The 22500-nt window shown below is 46.9% G+C and overlaps 1 protein-coding gene across 2 annotated transcripts in view; it reads left to right on the forward strand.

Moving 5' to 3' along the window:
- The window catches only part of bbs9 (Bardet-Biedl syndrome 9), a 207743-nt gene that overhangs the window by 75862 nt on the left and 109381 nt on the right, over positions 1–22500 (forward strand). For both annotated transcript variants that reach the window (XM_083760769.1, XM_083760770.1), the window contains one exon: positions 21472–21654. In XM_083760769.1, coding sequence (XP_083616895.1) covers positions 21472–21654 — 183 coding nt within the window. The remainder of the gene's footprint in view (positions 1–21471; positions 21655–22500) is intronic.

Here is a 22500-nt window from a genome sequence, read left to right on the forward strand (position 1 = left end):
CTAGAATTAGAAGAAAATGTGAAATAATGAGGGAAGGACGGACGGACATGCAGGAAGGAGATGCTCGCCTTAACAGTTTGACTGCGGAAAACGATTTACCAGACTTTTAATCAACCCCCCTTCACTGCCGAGATTGTTGTATTACCTTTAGAGCATACGCTGAATTATTTGGGCTTTTAATCCGCGAAAATCCAGCAAAAAAAGCTCCCCTGGTTTGTTATGATCCGAGTGTAGCATCCACCATCTTGGTGCACCCGGAAGACGCACACAAGACTGGTCTCAATGAGGCGTTGCACCCCATTCGTTTACATTGGCCTCAATTTCCCAGAAGCCCTAGCAGCCCACAGCATGTGACGATTTCCGTTTTTTTTATCACAACAGATGCACCTACTCTCTTTCTCCGCGGCGAAGAAGTATTTTCTTTTTTTTGTTTACATTACGGCGGATTAAACACATAAAACAAAACTCGCGTATGTCCGATATGGCAGCGACATTAACCTGGAGTAATCCATTCAAAGCACGGAAACTGTTAATGTTGGTGTCATTTAATCCATTCAACCCGGGAAAGCATCCGTGTCATTGTAGATTTCAGCTATGTATACTGTAGCAAGCAACAGTCTATCCGAAAACTGACTGTGCGTGTGTGTGTGTGTGTGTGTGTGTGTGTGTGTGTGTGTGTGTGTGTGTGTGTGTGTGTGTGCGTGTGTGTGTGAATTCAGTCCCTCTGTGTTCTTCATTTTAATGTATAGTAGTCAGGAAGGATCTGTGTTGTGTCTGCTGCAGATTGGACAACCTTGTTTTTGTCTCACCCACAAACAGATAGACAATGTGCTATCTACAAGCGCGAGCGCACACACACACACACACACACACACACCGCAGACCAAAAGAATGCAACCAGAGAAAATAACAAGCTTTCACATTTCTTTATTTGCATATCCCTGTGTTCATATTTCATCATGTATACATGTGGAAATCATGACATTGCAAAAACACCCACTTTTAAATTCTCAAGGGAAGAGCTGGGTTAGGTGTTATGGTATTCTCTTTTAAGAACTGTTGAGGAACACAGCTTTTATCAATCACAATTTAGGGATTTAGCTGTCAAAAATGCAAGCTAAGAGTAAGTGCCATGAATGTTTGTCCAACAACAGAGCCATTGGATTTGATTGCTATGAGAAGAACAAGGATATTGTCGCTGCTGGGGTGAAACCTTTTATGAACAAAACTCATTCACTAGCTCTTGTTAATATTTTTAGAGTAAGACATAACCACTTCCAACATGGCATACCTGTTATGGGCAATGACATGTAATTACAGTATAGGCTAAATGTTTCAATTCTTTTTGAAAATAGCAGATCTACTAACTCACACGCTTATACGGTATATGTGGGCTATTTTCTTTTGCTATTTTCACTACATTCAAGTAACACAGGTCTAATTCTTATGGCCAGTAGTTGTGCAAGCTGTGTGCCGGTTCTCTCATTCAAACCGGAAAAGCATCTGCATTATTTTAGATTTGAACTAAAATAGCTTGTAGATCGCCATTTAAAAAAGCAAGCATTTAACATTTAACTGAAATCTTTGCTTCTGGGTGTCCCTGGAACAAAATATTTTGAGATGGGGGGGTCTGAAGCCAAATACACATGTTTTACAGGTTTGGGGGTCCTTCAAATTAAAAAGTTTCAGAACCACTGACAGAAGCACATGTTTTTTCCAGAAAACTGTTTCTGGAAAGACATTATTTTCAGGTCTTAATGGGTTAACTTGGGCTGAATAGTCCACACTAAATGATATGTTGAAACTACCGTAGTTAGTTTGGTATGCTGAAGCGGCATCTGCCGCTGTGTGGTTGCACCATGGACATCTAAGATTCATATTAATTACAATTCATCAGATGTCCAGTATGACATTATGATAAGGAGTTTAACACAGTCAGTATGGTATGTGTGATGTAGAGACATTATGATAAGGAGTTTAACACAGTCAGTATGGTGCTGTGTGATGTAGATACATTATGATAAGGAGTTTAACACAGTCAGTATGGTGCTGTGTGATGTAGAGACATTATGATAAGGAGTTTAACACAGTCAGTATGGTATGTGTGATGTAGATACATTATGATAAGGAGTTTAACACAGTCAGTATGGTGCTGTGTGATGTAGATACATTATGATAAGGAGTTTAACACAGTCAGTATGGTATGTGTGATGTAGATACATTATGATAAGGAGTTTAACACAGTCAGTATGGTGCTGTGTGATGTAGAGAGACATTATGATAAGGAGTTTAACACAGTCAGTATGGTGCTGTGTGATGTAGAGAGACATTATGATAAGGAGTTTAACACAGTCAGTATGGTATGTGTGATGTAGAGACATTATGATAAGGAGTTTAACACAGTCAGTATGGTGCTGTGTGATGTAGAGACATTATGATAAGGAGTTTAACACAGTCAGTATGGTGCTGTGTGATGTAGAGACATTATGATAAGGAGTTTAACACAGTCAGTATGGTGCTGTGTGATGTAGTGACATTATGATAAGGAGTTTAACACAGTCAGTATGGTGCTGTGTGATGTAGAGACATTATGATAAGGAGTTTAACACAGTCAGTATGGTATGTGTGATGTAGAGGCATTATGATAAGGAGTTTAACACAGTCAGTATGGTATGTGTGATGTAGAGAGCTTCCAACGCAGCCAGCTGGACGGCTCTGTGCTCTACACTGTGCCTGCTGGAATCATCAGCCTTGATTTTAAACATAGCTTTACATCTGCCTGTCTGCATCCCTGCGTGCGTGCGTGTGTGCGTGTGTGTGTGTGTGTGTGTGTGTGTGTGTGTGTGTGTGTGCGTGCGTGTGTGTGCGCTTGCTGCCTGGGAGGTGAATCTGAGCTGTTAATGACAGGCCACCGTGTGCGTGCATATATGCACGGGAGCGTGCACACATGCGTGCGTGTGTGCGCAATGCATGCATGCATTTGTGTGTGTAATGAGTAGAGAGAAAGGCCCTGTGTGATTATAGGCCTACTCTTAGAGCCAGAGAGGCTAAAAATGGCTACAGACTAAACACTGTCCACACACACACACACACACACACACACACACACACACCGCACACATCATACCACAAACCCATATACACACATTGGCTACATGCAATACATATGGACAGCGAGCATAAGTGCACAGTATGAAAATATCCAAATCTATTTTTACAATCAAACACAAACTATCCTCAGGAGATATATCATCACACCGTCCATCCATTCCTCCCGTCTCTGCTTCATTTATGAGGAATGTAGACTAAGACTATTGTTGGCCCATTAGCCTGTGTTTATATGTCAGCATGTGTTTATGCCAAAACAAGGAATTGGTGGTGTTTGCGGGAAACTGTATGCTCGAGCAAATTAGTTATGTGTAAGTGTACACTGTACAGCGTGTGTGTATGTGTGCGTGCGTGCGTGCGTTCGTGCGTGTGTGTTACTCATCATTGAACTATTTGATGGAGCGCCAAAGTTCATTCTACACTTTGTAATACAAATATTTTGACTTATGAGAGAGGCTTAAAGACAACTTGACTATACACACACATACACATGTGTACGTGCACGGCTGCACGCCCCCGCACGCGCACACACACACACAGCTCAGGATTCCCAGCTGTTGTTGAAACAAGCCTTTGGGCTAACTCACATCACATGCTATCAATACATCCCTTTGGAGTGTGTGTGTGTGTGTGTGTGTGTGTGTGTGTGTGTGTGTGTGTGTGTGTGTGTGTGTGTGTGTGTGTGTGTGTGTGTGTGTGTGTGTGTGTGTGTGTGTGTGTGTGTGTGTGTGTGTGTGTGTGTGTGTGTGTGTGTGTGTGTGTGTGTGTGTGTGTGTGTGTGTGTGTGCGTGCGTGTGTGCATACTCACTCTGGGAGGGCGTTTGAGTGTGTTTGTGTCAGAACTGATCAATGTGTTGTGTGCGAGCTGGACTTAGTTAAGCGCCGTGCGAGCTTTGCACTTGGGAGTACGTGTGTGTCAGTGAATCCATTTGACCTCTGACCCCAAGCACACTTCTACACAGCTGCATCGGAACACTTTATGAAGAGAGTGTGTGTGTGTGTGTGTGTGTGTGTGTGTGTGTGTGTGTGCATTTCAGACCCTCCGCCCTCAACCCTCTCAAAAAGTGTTTAACTAAGTTTCTATTCACCTGGTCTGACCTCTCCCTCGCTCTCTCTGACTCACACACACAGACACACACACACACACACACACACACACACACACACACACACACACACAAACTCAACACCCACCTGTCTCCTTGTATTCCTTACATAAATGACGGAAAACACAACGATGATGAGTAAAACTCGCAACGCATGAGGCTTCTAAAGTCAAGCCCTAAAGTGATAATGGCTATTAAAGTTATTTTAAGATGTCAATAAATGCAAATTATATCAATAAATGCAAATTGTATGTAATGTACGTGGTGAGGTTCTCTTAAAAGCCTCCCTATGGTATCCTTCCTACCATGTATACATTTTCTGTTTGTGCAAATCAAATAAAAAAAATCTAACTAATGTTCAGAACTATCTTCCATAAACCTTAATGGCCAAAAGTTGAAGCCTCGGTCTACAGTTTCTTCAATGTGTTGGTTGCTCGTAGGACAGCAGTAACATACAATACAAACTGTAGGTTTAGAACGATAATACCAAATCATCATCATTTAACGTAATTGTGCTACTGTAATTGTGAGGAAACAGACTTGTCCCCCACAGGGGATCCTTTTATGCTGTTTCAGTCGTGAGACTTATTTTTTTTGCTACAATCCATGTTTTCCTCAGAATCTACAATTCCAGCTTCACATTCCTTTTTCCCCAGCACCCACTTGGAACAGACCAACTCCCTAATGTTTTAACCATGGGTGGGCCTGGTCTCAACCACTGAGCCTTGCATTTAGAGAGAGATGGAGCGGGGGGGACGGGGGTCAACTTAAACCTGTTGAGGTCAACTCTCCGAGAATCGCGGAGGGCCCCGGGGCTACTGCTCAGCCCGAGCTCATGCCTGGGGTGTTAATCCCAGGTTGGGTGTCACCGCTGTGGGGTAGGCTCTGTAATTTAGTCCCCTTAGTCGGCCCGGGGCCCTCCAGGACCGGTAGACCACCCTGGCAGAAGGGAGGAACCGCTGGTGTTTGACGGCTTTTGACATTGCTGCGTGCGTTGGGACTTCCAGATTTATGCATGTAAGTGTGTGATGTGAATGTGAGTGGTTTCTGACTACTGCACAATACAGTACCTTATATGGCATTCTCCAATATGATAGATTATGTTTTAATAAGAAACCTTTCAGATAATTTATGATGTCTCTCAAAATATCAAAAGGAAATAATTATCCTTAGCCTGTATCTGTATAATGTATTCCTGTTACAGTTTATATCAATATAAAAGCATTACAGTTCACTATGTTATTCGTTGCTTCCCCTTTAACTGGTGTTATTTGAAGCCTTTTGTGCCCAGCACTTAACTGCAGCTTTATACCTGTATTGTACACTGACAACTAGAGAGAGGGGGGCATTCATGGACATGGAGAAAGTGAGAGAGGGGAGGGATGGAGGAAAGAGAAAGAGACGGACGGACGGACGAAGGGCGTACCTTGAACATATCAAAGATCAATCGAGAATAAAGGTCTTTGTGCGCGACCGTGTGAACACGCGTGTCAAAGAATAACAAAAAGGCCTCCCTCGCTCGCCCGACGCCTTCCCACCGAGTCCCAGTGCAAACAAAAGTTAAACACTGGTCTTTGACAGAGCAGAGGCAGCCTCATAAATCAACCAGCCATGTTTTACTAGCTGTCCATACAACTAAACTGGAGTCTGATGGAGAGAGCTGACAAGGCTATAGACCAAGCTACACTGTTAATTTACCTCTCAGAGTTACAAATGGACAAGTTAACACGGAGCATTATATACTGCGTAGCACTGCTGGGTCCCAAGGAATGCCGGGGGTTGAAGAAGGTCAAACTTTGACCAAATTAGTTTTTTCCCTTCAATAAATTGTTACTTTGTCGAAGGGTTAGCTTGTCTGGAATGGATCAACATCATGATAGTAATGGCTCTTTGTGTCCATGTTCATACCAAATATCTTCAAAAAGTTTCATCTTCAGTAAATTACTACAATTAAAGCTAACTACTGTATGGAATAATGTTTGCCATTATTCTTATGTATTATTCATTAGTTTTGTGCCTTTTACTCACTAGTGGATTTATTCAAGCACTCTGTCAGGCACAAACAATCCAACATCAAACTGTAAACATAAACTACTAGGCTTCTAATAAAAACTTTTTCAGAGACATTTAATTCATATTAATATTTATGTAATATAATCTTTTTTTTAATGATTTGTAATGTTCTAATAATTTACCTGGGCTATTATATCCGACAGACCGCTGACAACGTCATCAGATGGAGGAGGGGTGCTCGGTAAACTGTGTTGTTTGGGCCATTTATCAATCAAATAAAACATGTTAAGATTGATGCACTGATGCACATTTCCCTCTTTATGTAGCTCTAGAAGTTGTCATCCCATAGCCTGAGAGGACGTTCAGGTGAACATATTGCGTGTTGACGGCTCTTTGACCGGAGCTCTTACGCCTGTTCAGAATATGGAAAGGCATTGTGGACTCCCCATTGGCTTAAAGGACAGCCAATGAAGTGAAAGTACTGAAAAAGTCACTAGGAATATTATCCGCCGAGTGGCAACCATCACTGCAGTGTCAAGTGGCAATAATGAGAGCCGATTGACACCGCAGTTACAGTGTGATTGTGCCCAGGGCAGCACTCCACGGATTCCTTTATAGACCAGCTTTTAAAACAGAGAGAGAAGGGGAGAGCAGGGGAGGATAGAAAGGTAGGGGGACGTACAGCCAGGTTATCAGGTCGGTGTGTTCAGGGGAGAAGAGAAAGGTAGGGGGACGTACAGCCAGGTTATCAGGTCGGTGTGTTCAGGGGAGAAGAGAAAGGTAGGGGGACGTACAGCCAGGTTATCAGGTCGGTGTGTTCAGGGGAGAAGAGAAAGGTAGGGGGACGTACAGCCAGGTTATCAGGTCGGTGTGTTCAGGGGAGGATAGAAAGGTAGGGGGACGTACAGCCAGGTTATCAGGTCGGTGTGTTCAGGGGAGGAGAGAAAGGTAGGGGGACGTACAGCCAGGTTATCAGGTCGGTGTGTTCAGGGGAGAAGAGAAAGGTAGGGGGACGTACAGCCAGGTTATCAGGTCGGTGTGTTCAGGGGAGGAGAGAAAGGTAGGGGGACGTACAGCCAGGTTATCAGGTCGGTGTGTTCAGGGGAGAAGAGAAAGGTAGAGGGACGTACAGCCAGGTTATCAGGTCGGTGTGTTCAGGGGAGGAGAGAAAGGTAGAGGGACGTACAGCCAGGTTATCAGGTCGGTGTGTTCAGGGGAGGAGAGAAAGGTAGGGGGACGTACAGCCAGGTTATCAGGTCGGTGTGTTCAGGGGAGAAGAGAAAGGTAGAGGGACGTACAGCCAGGTTATCAGGTCGGTGTGTTCAGGGGAGGAGAGAAAGGTAGAGGGACGTACAGCCAGGTTATCAGGTCGGTGTGTTCAGGGGAGAAGAGAAAGGTAGGGGGACGTACAGCCAGGTTATCAGGTCGGTGTGTTCAGGGGAGAAGAGAAAGGTAGGGGGACGTACAGCCAGGTTATCAGGTCGGTGTTCCAGAGCCTTCCACCACAGCTGAAGTCATCTCAGGTTGCCCTCCCTGTGGGTTGCTAGATCCTATCGCCTTATCCGTCCCTTTTCTCTACTCACAAGCTCTTCTCTCCTCCCTGCTCCGAAAACTCCACTGGGGCTTCTGTAAACAATGTTGCCATGTGCCAGCAGCTCCTTCTCTCTGTCTCTCTCTCGCTTTCTCTCTCTCTCCCTCCCTCACTCCCTCCCTTCTCTCAGCCTGTCTCTCCTCTCGTCTGTTATCTCTCACAGTGAAGACAGTGTTATCTGCTTTCGCTGTCTGGCGGCCGTGACCAAAGACAAAAGCGGTTACTGTCTTGTCTGTCTGCTCCCGTCTATCAGCCAGAGAGGCTAGATGCTAATCGCTAATCTCCAGCCCTCACCCCCCACCCTTCCCCTGAGATGCTTGCTAGGCTAGCTAGCAGGTGAATACGTCTCCAAGGACCAGCTTGTTTATGTCTTGTAGCTCTTTATCTCTCAGCCCCTGCTTCCTTGACTCGTCTGTGGGAAGTCTTTGCCTCTAGCAGGGGATGTCTTGGGGCCATGCCGACATTGGAGCTCTAGTGTCCCGGTGTCTGCCGTTGAGAAACGGTCACCAACACCACAGACTGATTTGTGATGTTTTTTTTAAACATCTGTTTATTATGATTTTTGGCATAAAAGCATTTCAGTAATGATTTACCAGAAAATTACAGATCGGACAAAAAATAGCAAAAAACATACAAACAAGAGACTTACAATAAAAAGAGACAAAACATAACTCAAAGAAAAAGACAAAAACAATAAAATAATAACTGACAAGGCTGATGACTACACGGCACTCCGAGGACAGAAACAACATCACAATCAAGTCTAAAAAACATTTCTGATATGGAAAATAAGACATATGCATACATGCGTACATGTGTACCCTCATAGACAATATAAACATACATACAGTATACACATATCAAACATTCATAGGTACATTAATTAGATGACATTACGGGGCAGAACAACATTGAATTCCACCACCTCAGTCCAACGTAACAAGCATCTCAATAATGGGCGACCAGATTTTTAGATAAAGGTGTTCCCTTTTCGACAAGGTAAATCTAATTTTCTCCAAATGCAGCACTCCTCCCAGCTCCCTTAGCCACATGTCAACTGTCGGAGGTTTATCCGATTTCCAGGCTTGTAGTATTAACTTCCTAGCTAGCAGTGTAGCGAGCGAGATGGCCTGTACCTCGTATTTGTTTTGGACTTGATCTGGTTCCACCACACCGAAGAGTGCAACTAGAGGTGCCGGGGGGAAGTCTCTTTTATAAGCTTTAGCCAAGAAATCAAAAATGTCATTCCAGAAACGTTGCAATTTATGACATTGAAGAAACTGATGAGACAAAGTCCCTTGTTCCGTTAAACACTTTCCACACATGGGAGAAGAATCTTTAAAGATTTTGTTTAATTTAGTTGGGGAATAGTGCAGCCTATGAACAATCTTAAATTGAATCAGAGAGTGCCTAACATTGATAGAGCTATGGTGAATGTTGGTGATACAATCCTCCCATACTCCATCTGAAATCTCTATGCCCAATTCTCTTTGCCAATTGTCCTTAAACAAGCTTGAGGATGGGTTAACCACGGCCAGTAAGGTGTCATAGAATTGAGAGACTGCACCTTTTCTCCCAAAATTCTGAACTGAGCACACAACAATCTTGTCCAATCAATGTCCATCATTCAATTATTTCAATTCAATTCAATTAAATTTTATTCAAGTGTCAAATCACAACCGACAGGAGCAAGCAATATTGCGATAGTGGTAACGAAAAACTCCCCCTTAGGTCAAGCATAACTCTAGGGGTGGGCGGCCACACGCTCTCTCTCTCAAAAAAAAGAGAGAAAAAAAGAAATAAGAAAAATCTCTAACTCAAATCTCCACAATAAATGTATTTCTCATTTCAGTTCCCTGATTTTCATGAGCTCTTTCCCTATCCCTGTGTCAGTCTTCCTCTGTTAGCCCTCCTCTGCCAAAGCAACATGCAGTATGTATTGCTTTCTTGTGTTACACTACCTCTTCATTCAATCCTCTACCTTTCCTTTGAACTGTCCCTTCCTCTTCCTCCCTCTGTCCCTTCCTCTTCCTCCCTCTGTCCCTTCCTCTTCCTCCCTCTGTCCCTTCCTCTTCCTCCCTCTGTCCCTTCCTCTCTTCCTCCCTCTGTCCCTTCCTCTCCTCCCTCTGTCCCTTCCTCTCCTCCCTCTGTCCCTTCCTCTCTTCCTCCCTCTGTCCCTTCCTCTCTTCCTCCCTCTGTCCCTTCCTCTCCTCCCTCTGTCCCTTCCTCTCCTCCCTCTGTCCCTTCCTCTCTTCCTCCCTCTGTCCCTTCCTCTCTTCCTCCCTCTGTCCCTTCCTCTCCTCCCTCTGTCCCTTCCTCTCTTCCTCCCTCTGTCCCTTCCTCTCCTCCCTCTGTCCCTTCCTCTCTTCCTCCCTCTGTCCCTTCCTCTCTTCCTCCCTCTGTCCCTTCCTCTCTTCCTCCCTCTGTCCACTCCTCTCTTCCTCCCTCTGTCCCTTCCTCTCTTCCTCCCTCTGTCCCTTCCTCTCTCCCTCCCTCTGTCCCTTCCTCTCTCCCTCCCTCTGTCCCTTCCTCTCTTCCTCCCTCTGTCCATTCGTCTTCCTCCCACTGTCCCTTCCTCTTCCTCCCTCTGTCCCTTCCTCTTCCTCCCTCTGTCCCTTCCTCTCTTCCTCCCTCTGTCCATTCCTCTCTTCCTCCCTCTGTCCCTTCCTCTCCTCCCTCTGTCCCTTCCTCTCTTCCTCCCTCTGTCCATTCCTCTCTTCCTCCCTCTGTCCATTCCTCTCTTCCTCCCTCTGTCCCTTCCTCTCCTCCCTCTGTCCCTTCCTCTCTTCCTCCCTCTGTCCCTTCCTCTCTTCCTCCCTCTGTCCCATCCTCTCTTCCTCCCTCTGTCCCTTCCTCTCTTCCTCCCTCTGTCCCTTCCTCTCTCCCTCCCTCTGTCCCTTCCTCTCTTCCTCCCTCTGTCCATTCCTCTCTTCCTCCCTCTGTCCCTTCCTCTCCCTCCCTCTGTCCCTTCCTCTCCTCCCTCTGTCCCTTCCTCTCCTCCCTCTGTCCCTTCCTCTCTTCCTCCCTCTGTCCCTTCCTCTCTCCCTCCCTCTGTCCATTCCTCTCTTCCTCCCTCTGTCCCTTCCTCTCCCTCCCTCTGTCCCTTCCTCTCTTCCTCCCTCTGTCCATTCCTCTCTTCCTCCCTCTGTCCCTTCCTCTTCCTCCCTCTGTCCCTTCCTCTCTTCCTCCCTCTGTCCCTTCCTCTTCCTCCCTCTGTCCCTTCCTCTCTTCCTCCCTCTGTCCCTTCCTCTCCTCCCTCTGTCCCTTCCTCTCTTCCTCCCTCTGTCCCTTCCTCTCTTCCTCCCTCTGTCCCTTCCTCTCTTCCTCCCTCTGTCCCTTCCTCTCTTCCTCCCTCTGTCCCTTCCTCTCTTCCTCCCTCTGTCTCTTCCTCCCTCTGTCCCTTCCTCTCTTCCTCCCTCTGTCCCATCCTCTCTTCCTCCTTCTGTCCCTTCCTCTCTTCCTCCCTCTGTCCCTTCCTCTCTTCCTCCCTCTGTCCATTCCTCTCTTCCTCCCTCTGTCCATTCCTCTCTTCCTCCCTCTGTCCCATCCTCTCTTCCTCCCTCTGTCCCTTCCTCTCTTCCTCCTTCTGTCCCATCCTCTCTTCCTCCCTCTGTCCCTTCCTCTCTTCCTCCCTCTGTCCATTCCTCTCTTCCTCCCTCTGTCCCTTCCTCTCTTCCTCCCTCTGTCCATTCCTCTCTTCCTCCCTCTGTCCCATCCTCTCTTCCTCCCTCTGTCCCATCCTCTCTTCCTCCTTCTGTCCCTTCCTCTCTTCCTCCATCTGTCCCTTCCTCTCTTCCTCCCTCTGTCCCTTCCTCTCTTCCTCCTTCTGTCCCTTCCTCTCTTCCTCCATCTGTCCCTTCCTCTCTTCCTCCCTCTGTCCCTTCCTCTCTTCCTCCCTCTGTCCCTTCCTCTCTTCCTCCCTCTGTCCCTTCCTCTCTTCCTCCTTCTGTCCCTTCCTCTCTTCCTCCATCTGTCCCTTCCTCTCTTCCTCCCTCTGTCCCTTCCTCTCTTCCTCCCTCTGTCCCTTCCTCTCTTCCTCCCTCTGTCCCTTCCTCTCTTCCTCCTTCTGTCCCATCCTCTCTTCCTCCCTCTGTCCCTTCCTCTCTTCCTCCTTCTGTCCCTTCCTCTCTTCCTCCATCTGTCCCTTCCTCTCTTCCTCCCTCTGTCCCTTCCTCTCTTCCTCCCTCTGTCCCTTCCTCTCTTCCTCCCTCTGTCCCTTCCTCTCTTCCTCCTTCTGTCCCTTCCTCTCTTCCTCCATCTGTCCCTTCCTCTCTTCCTCCCTCTGTCCCTTCCTCTCTTCCTCCCTCTGTCCCTTCCTCTCTTCCTCCTTCTGTCCCTTCCTCTCTTCCTCCCTCTGTCTCTTCCTCCTTCTGTCCCTTCTTCTCTTCCTCCCTCTGTCCCTTCCTCTCTTCCTCCTTCTGTCCCTTCCTCTCTTCCTCCCTCTGTCCCATCCTCTCTTCCTCCCTCTGTCCCTTCCTCTCTTCCTCCCTCTGTCCCTTCCTCTCTTCCTCCCTCTGTCCCTTCCTCTCTTCCTCCTTCTGTCCCTTCCCCTCTTCCTCCCTCTGTCCCTTCCTCTCTTCCTCCCTCTGTCCATTCCTCTCTTCCAAGCATCCTCCTATTCCGAGGGATCAGTGCTGCCACGTCGCTCCCTGCCAAACACACACTGTCATTTTCCACTGACAGAGATAGTACAACTCTGTGTGTGTGTGTGTGTGTGTGTGTGTGTGTGTGTGTGTGTGTGTGTGTGTGTGTGTGTGTGACTGTGTGTGTGTGTGTGTGTGTGTGTGTGTGACTGTGTGTGTGTGTGTGTGTGTGTGTGTGTGTGTGTGTGTGTGTGTGTGTGTGTGTGTGTGTGTTTGTGTGCGCGCGCGGCTTGGACGATGTCCATGCTGCTTGCTGCGGCTAACTGAGCAGGAAGCGTCTAATCTGCTGGCTAAACGGAGCATACACTCTATCTCACACACACACACACACACACACATGCACATACACACACGCGTGCACACATGCACGTACACACACGCGCGTGCTCACGCATACAAAACGTTTCCCTCCTTACCCTGTGTTGTTACTGTATGTCAAAAGAGTACAGCTCCTGTCAGCAGCAGATTGTGTTTCACTCTTTTCTATCCAGACATGCTCACTAGATGCACAATTCATAAACTACGAAGCCTCAGACTTACAAATAGTTGTGATTACAGCTTCATTTTTGGCAGATAATTTAAACAAGTTGGATTTTTCACTGCCTCTCCTTTTACAGCAGGGGAATTCCACCCACTTGAAGAATTCACATTGCTTTCTCCAAGTTCCATACTGAATGTTTTCCCTCAAAGCCAAGGAAACCATCGTCTGTATTCCATCAGTTATACCTGCGGTCTTATGCAGACACCAGTTGTACTGTACCAACTGTTTGACAAACTGTGGAGGGTAAGAACCTTGCACAGAGCACCTTCACGCACCTTAAACACTTGGATAACGGACAGACTGTTCTCTTTCTTAATTCTGCTCCTATATATTCTTGATTATTAGTGTGGTTGCCCAACGGCCTAGTCTGCAAGTCAGGAACTATGCATTTTGGAAATGCATACCCCACCTGGTTATGCAATATCTGTTACCGTTTGTCACTGCCAGAGTACCCGTTGCACTCTTATATGCCCATATTGTATGGAGGTTTCTGTATCTGCCTGTGTCCCTTTTAGAGTAGTGAGGATAACAGGGATTGTACTCAGTAAATAACTCTGAGATCATACAAATGTAACCAAACTGGCCCTTACAAATGGACATATTCTCCCTTTCCATTTCCACATTTTACAGTACAGTTTGAATACCCTGCCGTTGACCAGATGGCAGGCAGGCTTTTTTCTTTTCTTTTTGGGAACGGAGAGGTGACGATTGATCATATTCACATGGCTGCCTTACGTAATACTCTTTTACTTACAGTATGTAATACTAAGTATGGTAGAACATCTATTTATATTTTGTGATATTATACTGTTTAGACTGATGCTACATGTATTGTGTTTACACATACAAATAGAAAAATAGACGATATGTGCAGCAACTGTCCAATGCATTCTATGACATATTTATTTATTCCCTCTTGAGCTCTTCGCCTGTTCCTAGAAACGTTACACTAATAAAAACTCTCCTATATTGTCTCTACACGGCTGCTGCATGGTAGGTTGTAAGAAATACTCCAAAATAAAATCGGTCCTGACACAATATTTTTGAAGGCTACAATTGAGTGGTACTCCCTTTGCCTTCTCAGAAACGGCCACTAGATGCAGTCTGTTCAACTGTTCTGGTCTTTGATTGGTGGCTGTGCAAGGTGCCTGTTGAAGCCACCAAACCCCATTCTATCCATCAGCATGCCCTATGGCTCAAATTATACACTGCACATACCACATCCACATACTCTCTCTCTCTCTCTCTCTCTCTCTCTCTCTCTCTCTGCATGCCTGCCCTCTGTATTCATGTGCACGTGCACTCACAGACGGGGTTCTGTGAGTGCACATGTGTCCATGCACGGCCCACATGGTACAGTATGTTTATGACTATAAATTGTGTGTTGGAGTCGGTGTGCCTATATGTGACTTTGTGTGTAGGCGCAACATGCATGCTGTGTGTGTGTGTGTGTGCGTGCGTCTGTTTGTGTGCGTGCGTCTGTTTATGCGTGCGTGCGTGCGCTATTGCACATGTGTCTGTGTGTCTGCGGCCGTGTCCCTCCGCGAATAATGAAGCCTCCCTCCGTCCAACTCCACACTGTGAAATTGTGCGTGCATAATTTAACTCTGAAAGTGAAATGGAGCCTGGTCCATCATTTAGTATTTACACAGTAAAATCCTCAGTGTTAACATATCCATTTGTAACTGCAGTGTTTGTACCATCTCAGAGTTAAATTGACACTCTGGATGCTTGCTGCTCTGGGTCTGGGATGAGAGAGACAGAGACTGGGAGGAGTATTTTTAGCCTGGCTGTAATTTGGACAGAATGCGTCTACAGGGGAAAGTGGTGGTGGATTCACTGTGGTCTGGAGGAGGAGGAGGAGGAAGGAGGGAGGAGTCAGAAAGATGGGTAACCATTAGTGATTGTCTTATTTTGAGCCGTCCGCCCCCCTGATGCTTGGTATTCCAGCAGCGACGTAGACAGCTGAGTGTACACTAAGCGTATACCACACTGTAAAACAATGACTGTTCCTTTATAACCGTTAAAAGTGGGGTTCCGTTTATACACTCACAGATTTACATATGTGTTATTGTCCCATTTGCTTTAATGTTTAGTCTCTCAGGGTTAAATGAACATTGCAGACAGTCTGCATATCGACACCCAGGGGACAGCTCAGTGGCCTTGTGGTTAGAGTGTCTGCCCTGTGATTGGAAGGATTCAATCCCCTCGGCCGGGTCGTACCAAAGACCATAAAATGGGACCAAGTGCCTCCCTGCTTGGCACTCAGTGTCAAGGGTTGGATGGGGAACAAGTCATTGTGACATAGTGTCATGTCCACAGGGTGTGTGCTTGTACATGATGGCTTAGGGATTACTTGTACATCAATAAACCTCACGCTACAGAGACAGGAATTAGGATCCTTCCCTATGGGCTCCATTGCTTGGAAACTGTTGGTTCCCAAGGCTACTTACTTACTGCTCACCACTATGGGTGGTGTGTAGTGTACTGTAGCATTTAGTACAAAACCATGTCATTTTGTACTAAATATGGTGCAACCCCGTTTCAGCCATGTCCTGTAGATGCTCAGGGCCTGCAGGCTTGTCTGCATGCGTACTGAAACACTGTTACGCACGCACTCACGCACTCACCACACGCACGCACTCACTCACCACACACACACACACACACACACACACACACACACATATACTGTATATACACACAAATTGCGTCTTTAACAGACACGATTGTTTGTGTCATTGTTATGTTTTGTAGCTTAGTAATTAACAGCAGTTTTTGTGTTAAGAGTTTTAAGATGCCCTGTGAATCCAGAAAACACCCAGGCAGGCCAATCCCAAACGTGACATAAGGGCATTCCTTGTGAAGCGCGCTGTATTCCAGCACATTGTTTTCCAAGAAGCAGTCCCCACATCTGACGGCATCACGTTTCATCTCTGCTTTAATGCCGCTATGAAAATCTCCTCTTAGCTTGAATCATGGATTCTAAGGGAATGTCCCTTCATCTGCAGCCAAATCACCGTGTTTAAATGTGTGACTGTGTGATAACTCTGTCAGCCTACACCAGAGGTCCTTTAAGGTCACCTCCAGGTTACAACAGCGTCCTATGACTAACCATGAACCCCTTGTTCAAGCTCCCTGTGTGTACGTGCGTGCACGTGTGTGTGTGCGTGCACACGTGTGCGTGCGCACGTGTGTGTGTGTGTGTGCGTGTGTATGTATGTAAGTGTGTGTGTGTGTGTGTGTGTGTTCACTTTGGTGTGCCCATGTTCATTACAATGCGTCTATGTGCATGGCATGCATGCATACAAGCATGCAAGCATTTTCACTTATGCATACTGTGTGTGTGTGTGTGTGTGTGTGTGTGTGTGTGTGTGTGTGTGTGTGTGTGTGTGTGTGTGTGTGTGTGTGTGTGTGTGTGTGTGTGTGTGTGTGCGCGCGGCGCAGCCTTCCTGGTTAAATGTCCCTTTGTGTGCTCTCAGCTGGCATCAATCAGAGCCTATGGAGCTGAACCTCCAGTCTGTGTAGTGTTGGACCTCCTCCTAACAATGCAGCCCTTCTACTGCACCCGCTCCTTTTATCAATACACACCAATCCTTACCAGCACAAACCTCACCTCCGCAGGGAGTGTGTATGTGTGTGTGTGTGTATGTGTGGTTGGGGGCTGTGTGCTTTGGGGGTTTGACAGGGATTGTGTGTGTGTGTGTGTGCGTGCGTGCGTGCATGCGTGTGTGTGTGTCAGCAGGGTGAAGTAGGTTTTGGATGGCAGTGAGTGTGTTCTGGTGGCTTTATGGTGTTTCAGGGTGTGAGTGACATGGCAGCCAGGAGGCAACCGGGGTCATGACTGAGAGCTCTGGGACCCTGGGGTTACCTCGGAAAGAACCAGAGTGCGAGAGGAAGTGACTGCAGTTACATGCCACCTGTGTGTGTGTGTGTGTGTGTGTGTGTGTGTGTGTGTGTGTGCGTGTGTAAGTGTGTATACGTGTGTCTGAGTGAGCACACTTTCACACATGCCTCATAAGTGTATATACATTTACAGTCTGACTTTAGACAAACTAGTTTGACTCACCTTGGGGATTGCTACTTAACCCCAGATACATGCACTCTCTCTCACACACTCACACACACACACACACACACACACACACACACACACACACACTTCACCTTACTTTGACACCACCTCCTCAATCTCTTACGTTTCACGTTGTGTTTTCTCAGTATCACATGGCGAACGCTGAATCGATTTGTCAAACAAAACACCGGCCCCAGAAGTTTGTCTCCTCGCTCCGTGTTCCAGTCAACTCTGCACATCAGTCATGTTCCCCTGAAAAACCCACCTGACCCCGACTCATGACACATCTACTTCCATTAGTCCCAGATCTGCTTTCACCTCCCACTGCTTCTCCAACTCCCCCTCTCCCACTCGCTCTCCCTCTCTCCCACTTGTTTCCCCATCCCTCTGATCAGCTCGCCTCCCTCATCTCCCCTTTCCCTCCCCACTCTTCACTCGGCGTGCCCTCTCTTGTTCTGCTCGTCTTCATCCGTCTTTTGCTGTCATCGCCCGTTCACTTCTCCCCTCTTATCCGTCCGAAGGATGGGGGGATTGACCCAGGGTGTGTGTGGTGGGGGTTAGGTTGGGGGGATTGACCCAGGGTGTGTGTGGTGGGGGTTAGGTTGGGGGGATTGACCCAGGGTGTGTGTGGTGTGGGGTAGGTTGGGGGGATTGACCCAGGGTGTGTGTGGTGTGGGGTAGGTTGGGGGGATTGACCCAGGGTGTGTGTGGTGGGGGGTAGGTTGGGGGGATTGACCCAGGGTGTGTGTGGTGGGGGGTAGGTTGGGGGGGATTGACCCAGGGTGTGTGTGGTGGGGGGTAGGTTGGGGGGATTGACCCAGGGTGTGTGTGGTGGGGGGTAGGTTGGGGGGATTGACCCAGGGTGTGTGGGGTGGGGGGTAGGTTGGGGGGATTGACCCAGGGTGTGTGTGGTGGGGGGTAGGATGGGGGGATTGACCCAGGGTGTGTGTGGTGGGGGGTAGGTTGGGGGTATTGACCCAGGGTGTGTGTGGTGGGGGTTAGGTTGGGGGGATTGACCCAGGGTGTGTGTGGTGGGGGGTAGGTTGGGGGGGATTGACCCAGGGTGTGTGTTGTGGGGGTACGTTGGGGGGATTGACCCAGGGTGTGTGTGGTGGGGGTACGTTGGGGGGATTGACCCAGGGTGTGTGTGGTGGGGGTTAGGTTGGGGGGATTGACCCAGGGTGTGTGTGGTGGGGGGTAGGTTGGGGGGATTGACCCAGGGTGTGTGTGGTGGGGGGTAGGTTGGGGGGATTGACCCAGGGTGTGTGTGGTGGGGGGTAGGTTGGGGGGATTGACCCAGGGTGTGTGTGGTGGGGGGTAGGCTCAGTTCTCAGACTGCGCTTAACCACGTGCTCGTTTGAAGTCCGCTGCCGTGCGTATGCAGCCGCGACACCGCACTGGAAAGAAAAGCTATCCACTCAAACAACACAGCAGATACATTGTCATCAATTATAGTTATTTTTTTCTTTTATACTCCCAGCTGGCTGGTGAAATTGTGAAAGATGCTAATTTAGGGATTTGTTGTTTTTTGCCCTGTCAACTCCTTAAAGCCGCTAACTGTGTTGCCAATCAAATAATGTATCAGTTATTTTACTTTGCATCCTATATTAACATTGGCTACTGGGAGGGCCGGTTAGTGGACCTCAGCCACATCACTGTCACTCAGTCATAACCATAAACAAACCTGACACGCCCATATAATGAGATCTCCTTATTTGGAATCGGTTGTCCAGAGATCCGACCGCTTTGCCCATATATGGTCATGTCACTCGTGTGCATACCAACCGACCAACCAACTTCAAACTCAGCGGACTCGAGGGAGTGCGGTGCCCGTCGTCGGCTCGTTTGGATATGCGGTTGTCCAAAACTGTTGATCCGACCGATATGTCCATATATACAGTAGGCATACATGGATATCCTGTTGTCCAGAACCGCCGTTTCGACCAATATTCAGCCATACTGATGACATCTTCATTAAGTAACTTTTTAAAGGGACAAGAACTGACAGACTGCTTTGCAATCACTCTGTCAACTGACAGATTATCTCCATAATATATGGGCACAAAAGGGAAACAGACAGACTGGGTATAGTGTCAGGGTCCCCCTCAGACATATCGGCCAGATCAACGGTCTGGCATACTGTAGGTGTCACGGCCCTATAGTGTATTAAAATAGGTTATATGCATACATTTTGGCGCCCCTTTTAAGTACATTAGCCTCATTACAATTAAATTGCAATTCACACACAGCCGCCCTTAGTCACACACAGTTGAAGTTATTAGCGTCTTCAGAGAGCTGTTGGTAACTGAAGCGTTTTTATAAGGGGTGTCGCACCCAGACTTTTCCAGTGATCATGGCAGCAGTGATTGTAGCCAGACAAAGACAGCATCATGCCAGGCATGCTCGTGAGTGGATGTTTTGACCCAAACGGGATTTCTTTTTTTTTAACTTTTATTTGCAGTTCATATTTTGTCATGTGTTTACAGTACAACAGATTTCAGCCTGCAGTATCCAAGCCTCCAACAGCGTGCCTGAGTGCCTATGAGCACTGTGTGCTCATAATGCTGTTAATATGGTTATAATAATCAGAGGTCTGATGGTTTCATAAACTTACAGTAGCTAAGCTAACCACTCATCATACATATTTTGGGCCCAATTGTGCACCTTCTTGCACTTTCCCAAGGCTATCTACAGGCATCTTTACAGAGGCTTATCCTGCAAAATGATGGATTTAGTTTGAATCACTCAATCTAAGTTTGAAACTTAGATTGAGTGATTAACCATTCTGAGACAAAAGACACAACACTAGTTAAGTGGGTATAGGGTTAATAAATGGAGCAGTAATGCACACACATTCGATCTAAGTCAAGTGAGTATTATAAGATTTCAAGTTAAATCATACAAACATAATGGCATTCATAATTTATTTTATCTTCTGGATTCGTGGTTTGGAAAATGTATATATGCTTTCGGAAACGGTATTAAACTGAAGTGGCGTCTACTTAAGGTGGCTCTCCACCAAACAGACTACTGTATTTCAGACTAGATTGTCCTATTCTTTGTGTAAATGTGATAGTACAGTATACAGATTGCAGAACCTAAAATGCAAAAATAAGTAGCCTACAGTATACCCACATAAACAGTGGGTTAAACAAATAAAATAGTTTAAAGGATATATAGAACACGCACACCGAGCTATGGTTCAGATTTCATTATTCACACAAGACACCATTTATAGTGAATCTTTGCTCCCTAAATGAATACAATCACAAGTAATAAACTCCATAAATGCATAACAGTCATAAGTAATAAAGGTGCTCAATTAGGCAAAGGTCATCAGAAATGGTAGTCTGTACTGGTACCAGCCCAGTACCAGCCCAGGCACTGTCCGTAACAACACGGTTATTCATCATGAACAATCCAGTTTGAAGCACTGCCCCTCTGCTCAACCTGTGGCTGGGTGAGGGTAGGCTGTGTAAAATGTTTCTTTTGGAAAAGAGTGTGAAAGTGTCAATGACAAACAGTGACACTTTCTCACTGTAATAACATGAATCAATTTGATTACTACAGTACACCGGCATTCTCCATTTACAGGATTTTGAAACATAACGGCTCGTAACCAAATCCACAAACTCCTCTGTGACAGTCAAAGATGCATCAGCACACAAATAAATAGTGCGGTGCAAAGCCATCATTTATAGTTTGCCACATGCTGTAGATCAGCGGTTCCCAAACCCTTTTAGCCGTGCACCCCCCATTACCTCCCAACCTAGCTGATGCACCCCCCACATGGGAATATAAATTGCATAAGCTATATAGAGATATATATTTCCTATGTATGCACATATATGAACCTGAATATGGTGTATATATATATGCAGCATAGGACCATAGCACCACCATTAACCTTTCATGTCACGCACCCCCTAGAAGGTGCTCGTGCACCACAAGAGGTGCACGCATGACGCACCACAGTTTGGGAACCACTGCTGTAGATAATTGCAATCAGATGCAAAATGAGGGCAGACTGCTCTCAGCTGCAAAACCTTCTGGGTTTGCGGTGGCATATCATTAGTGCAATACCTTTTGTGAATTGGACCTTAAGACACACACTATTGACACACTATTGACACCCAATTAATGGTGCGATCAAAAGGCTCAATCCATTCTTTGAGAATTCTCCCGTGAGAGTGTAAAAATTGAACTCATACGGTTAGACCCAATCTGCAGACATAATGAACTCATAACTTACTGTAGCTATTGTAAACTCTGACAGACGTGTACAAAATAGATTTGAAGTGATTGTAAAAGGCGGACGTAAACACTAACAAGCGTTCCAAAAAATCAAGCCAATAACTGCCGTATAACGACTGATCTCTTGTCGTCTCCACCAGGTGATGGCGCTGGCCGACGCGGCGGAGGAGAACAGGGCGTCGTTGGAGGAGGCGTTCACGCGCCTGCGCAGCGCCAGCCATCTGCTGGTCCTGCTGCTGTCCCTGTGGCACAGCCTGAGCCCCGAGCAGACGGGCATACTGGAGGCTGCCCTGCTGCCCCTGCTCCACGACACACCACAACTGGTACACACACACACACACACACACACTACTAACCTGCTCCACGACACACCACAACTGGTACACACACACACACACACACACACACACACACACTACTAACCTGCTCCACGACACACCACAACTGGTACACACACACACACACACACACACACACACACACACACACACTACTAACCTGCTCCACGACACACCACAACTGGTACACACACACACACACACACACACACACACACACACACACACACACTACTAACCTGCTCCACGACACACCACAACTGGTACACACACACACACACACACACACACACACACCCTACTACCCTACTCCATGACACACCACAACTGGTACACACACACACACACACCCTACTACCCTGCTCCACGACACACCACAACTGGTACACACACACACCCTACTACCCTGCTGCATGACACACCACAACTGGTACACACACACACACACACACACACACACACACACACACACACACACACACACACACACATACACACACTACTACCCTGCTCCACGACACACCACAACTGGTACACACACACACACACACACACACACACCCTACTACCCTACTCCATGACACACCACAACTGGTACACACACACACACACACACACACCCTACTACCCTACTCCATGACACACCACAACTGGTACACACACACACACACACACACACACCCTACTACCATACTCCATGACACACCACAACTGGTACACACACACACACACCCTACACTGATCTGACCCTGTGTCCTTCTCTGACTCCATACTGGAAACAGAGCTAGGCTTATGCATGCGCGCGCTCGCGCAAATGCCCTTAGACCATGA

Source organism: Protomyctophum parallelum (assembly GCF_964188405.1).
Source record: "Protomyctophum parallelum genome assembly, chromosome: 3".
NCBI lineage: Eukaryota > Metazoa > Chordata > Actinopteri > Myctophiformes > Myctophidae > Protomyctophum > Protomyctophum parallelum.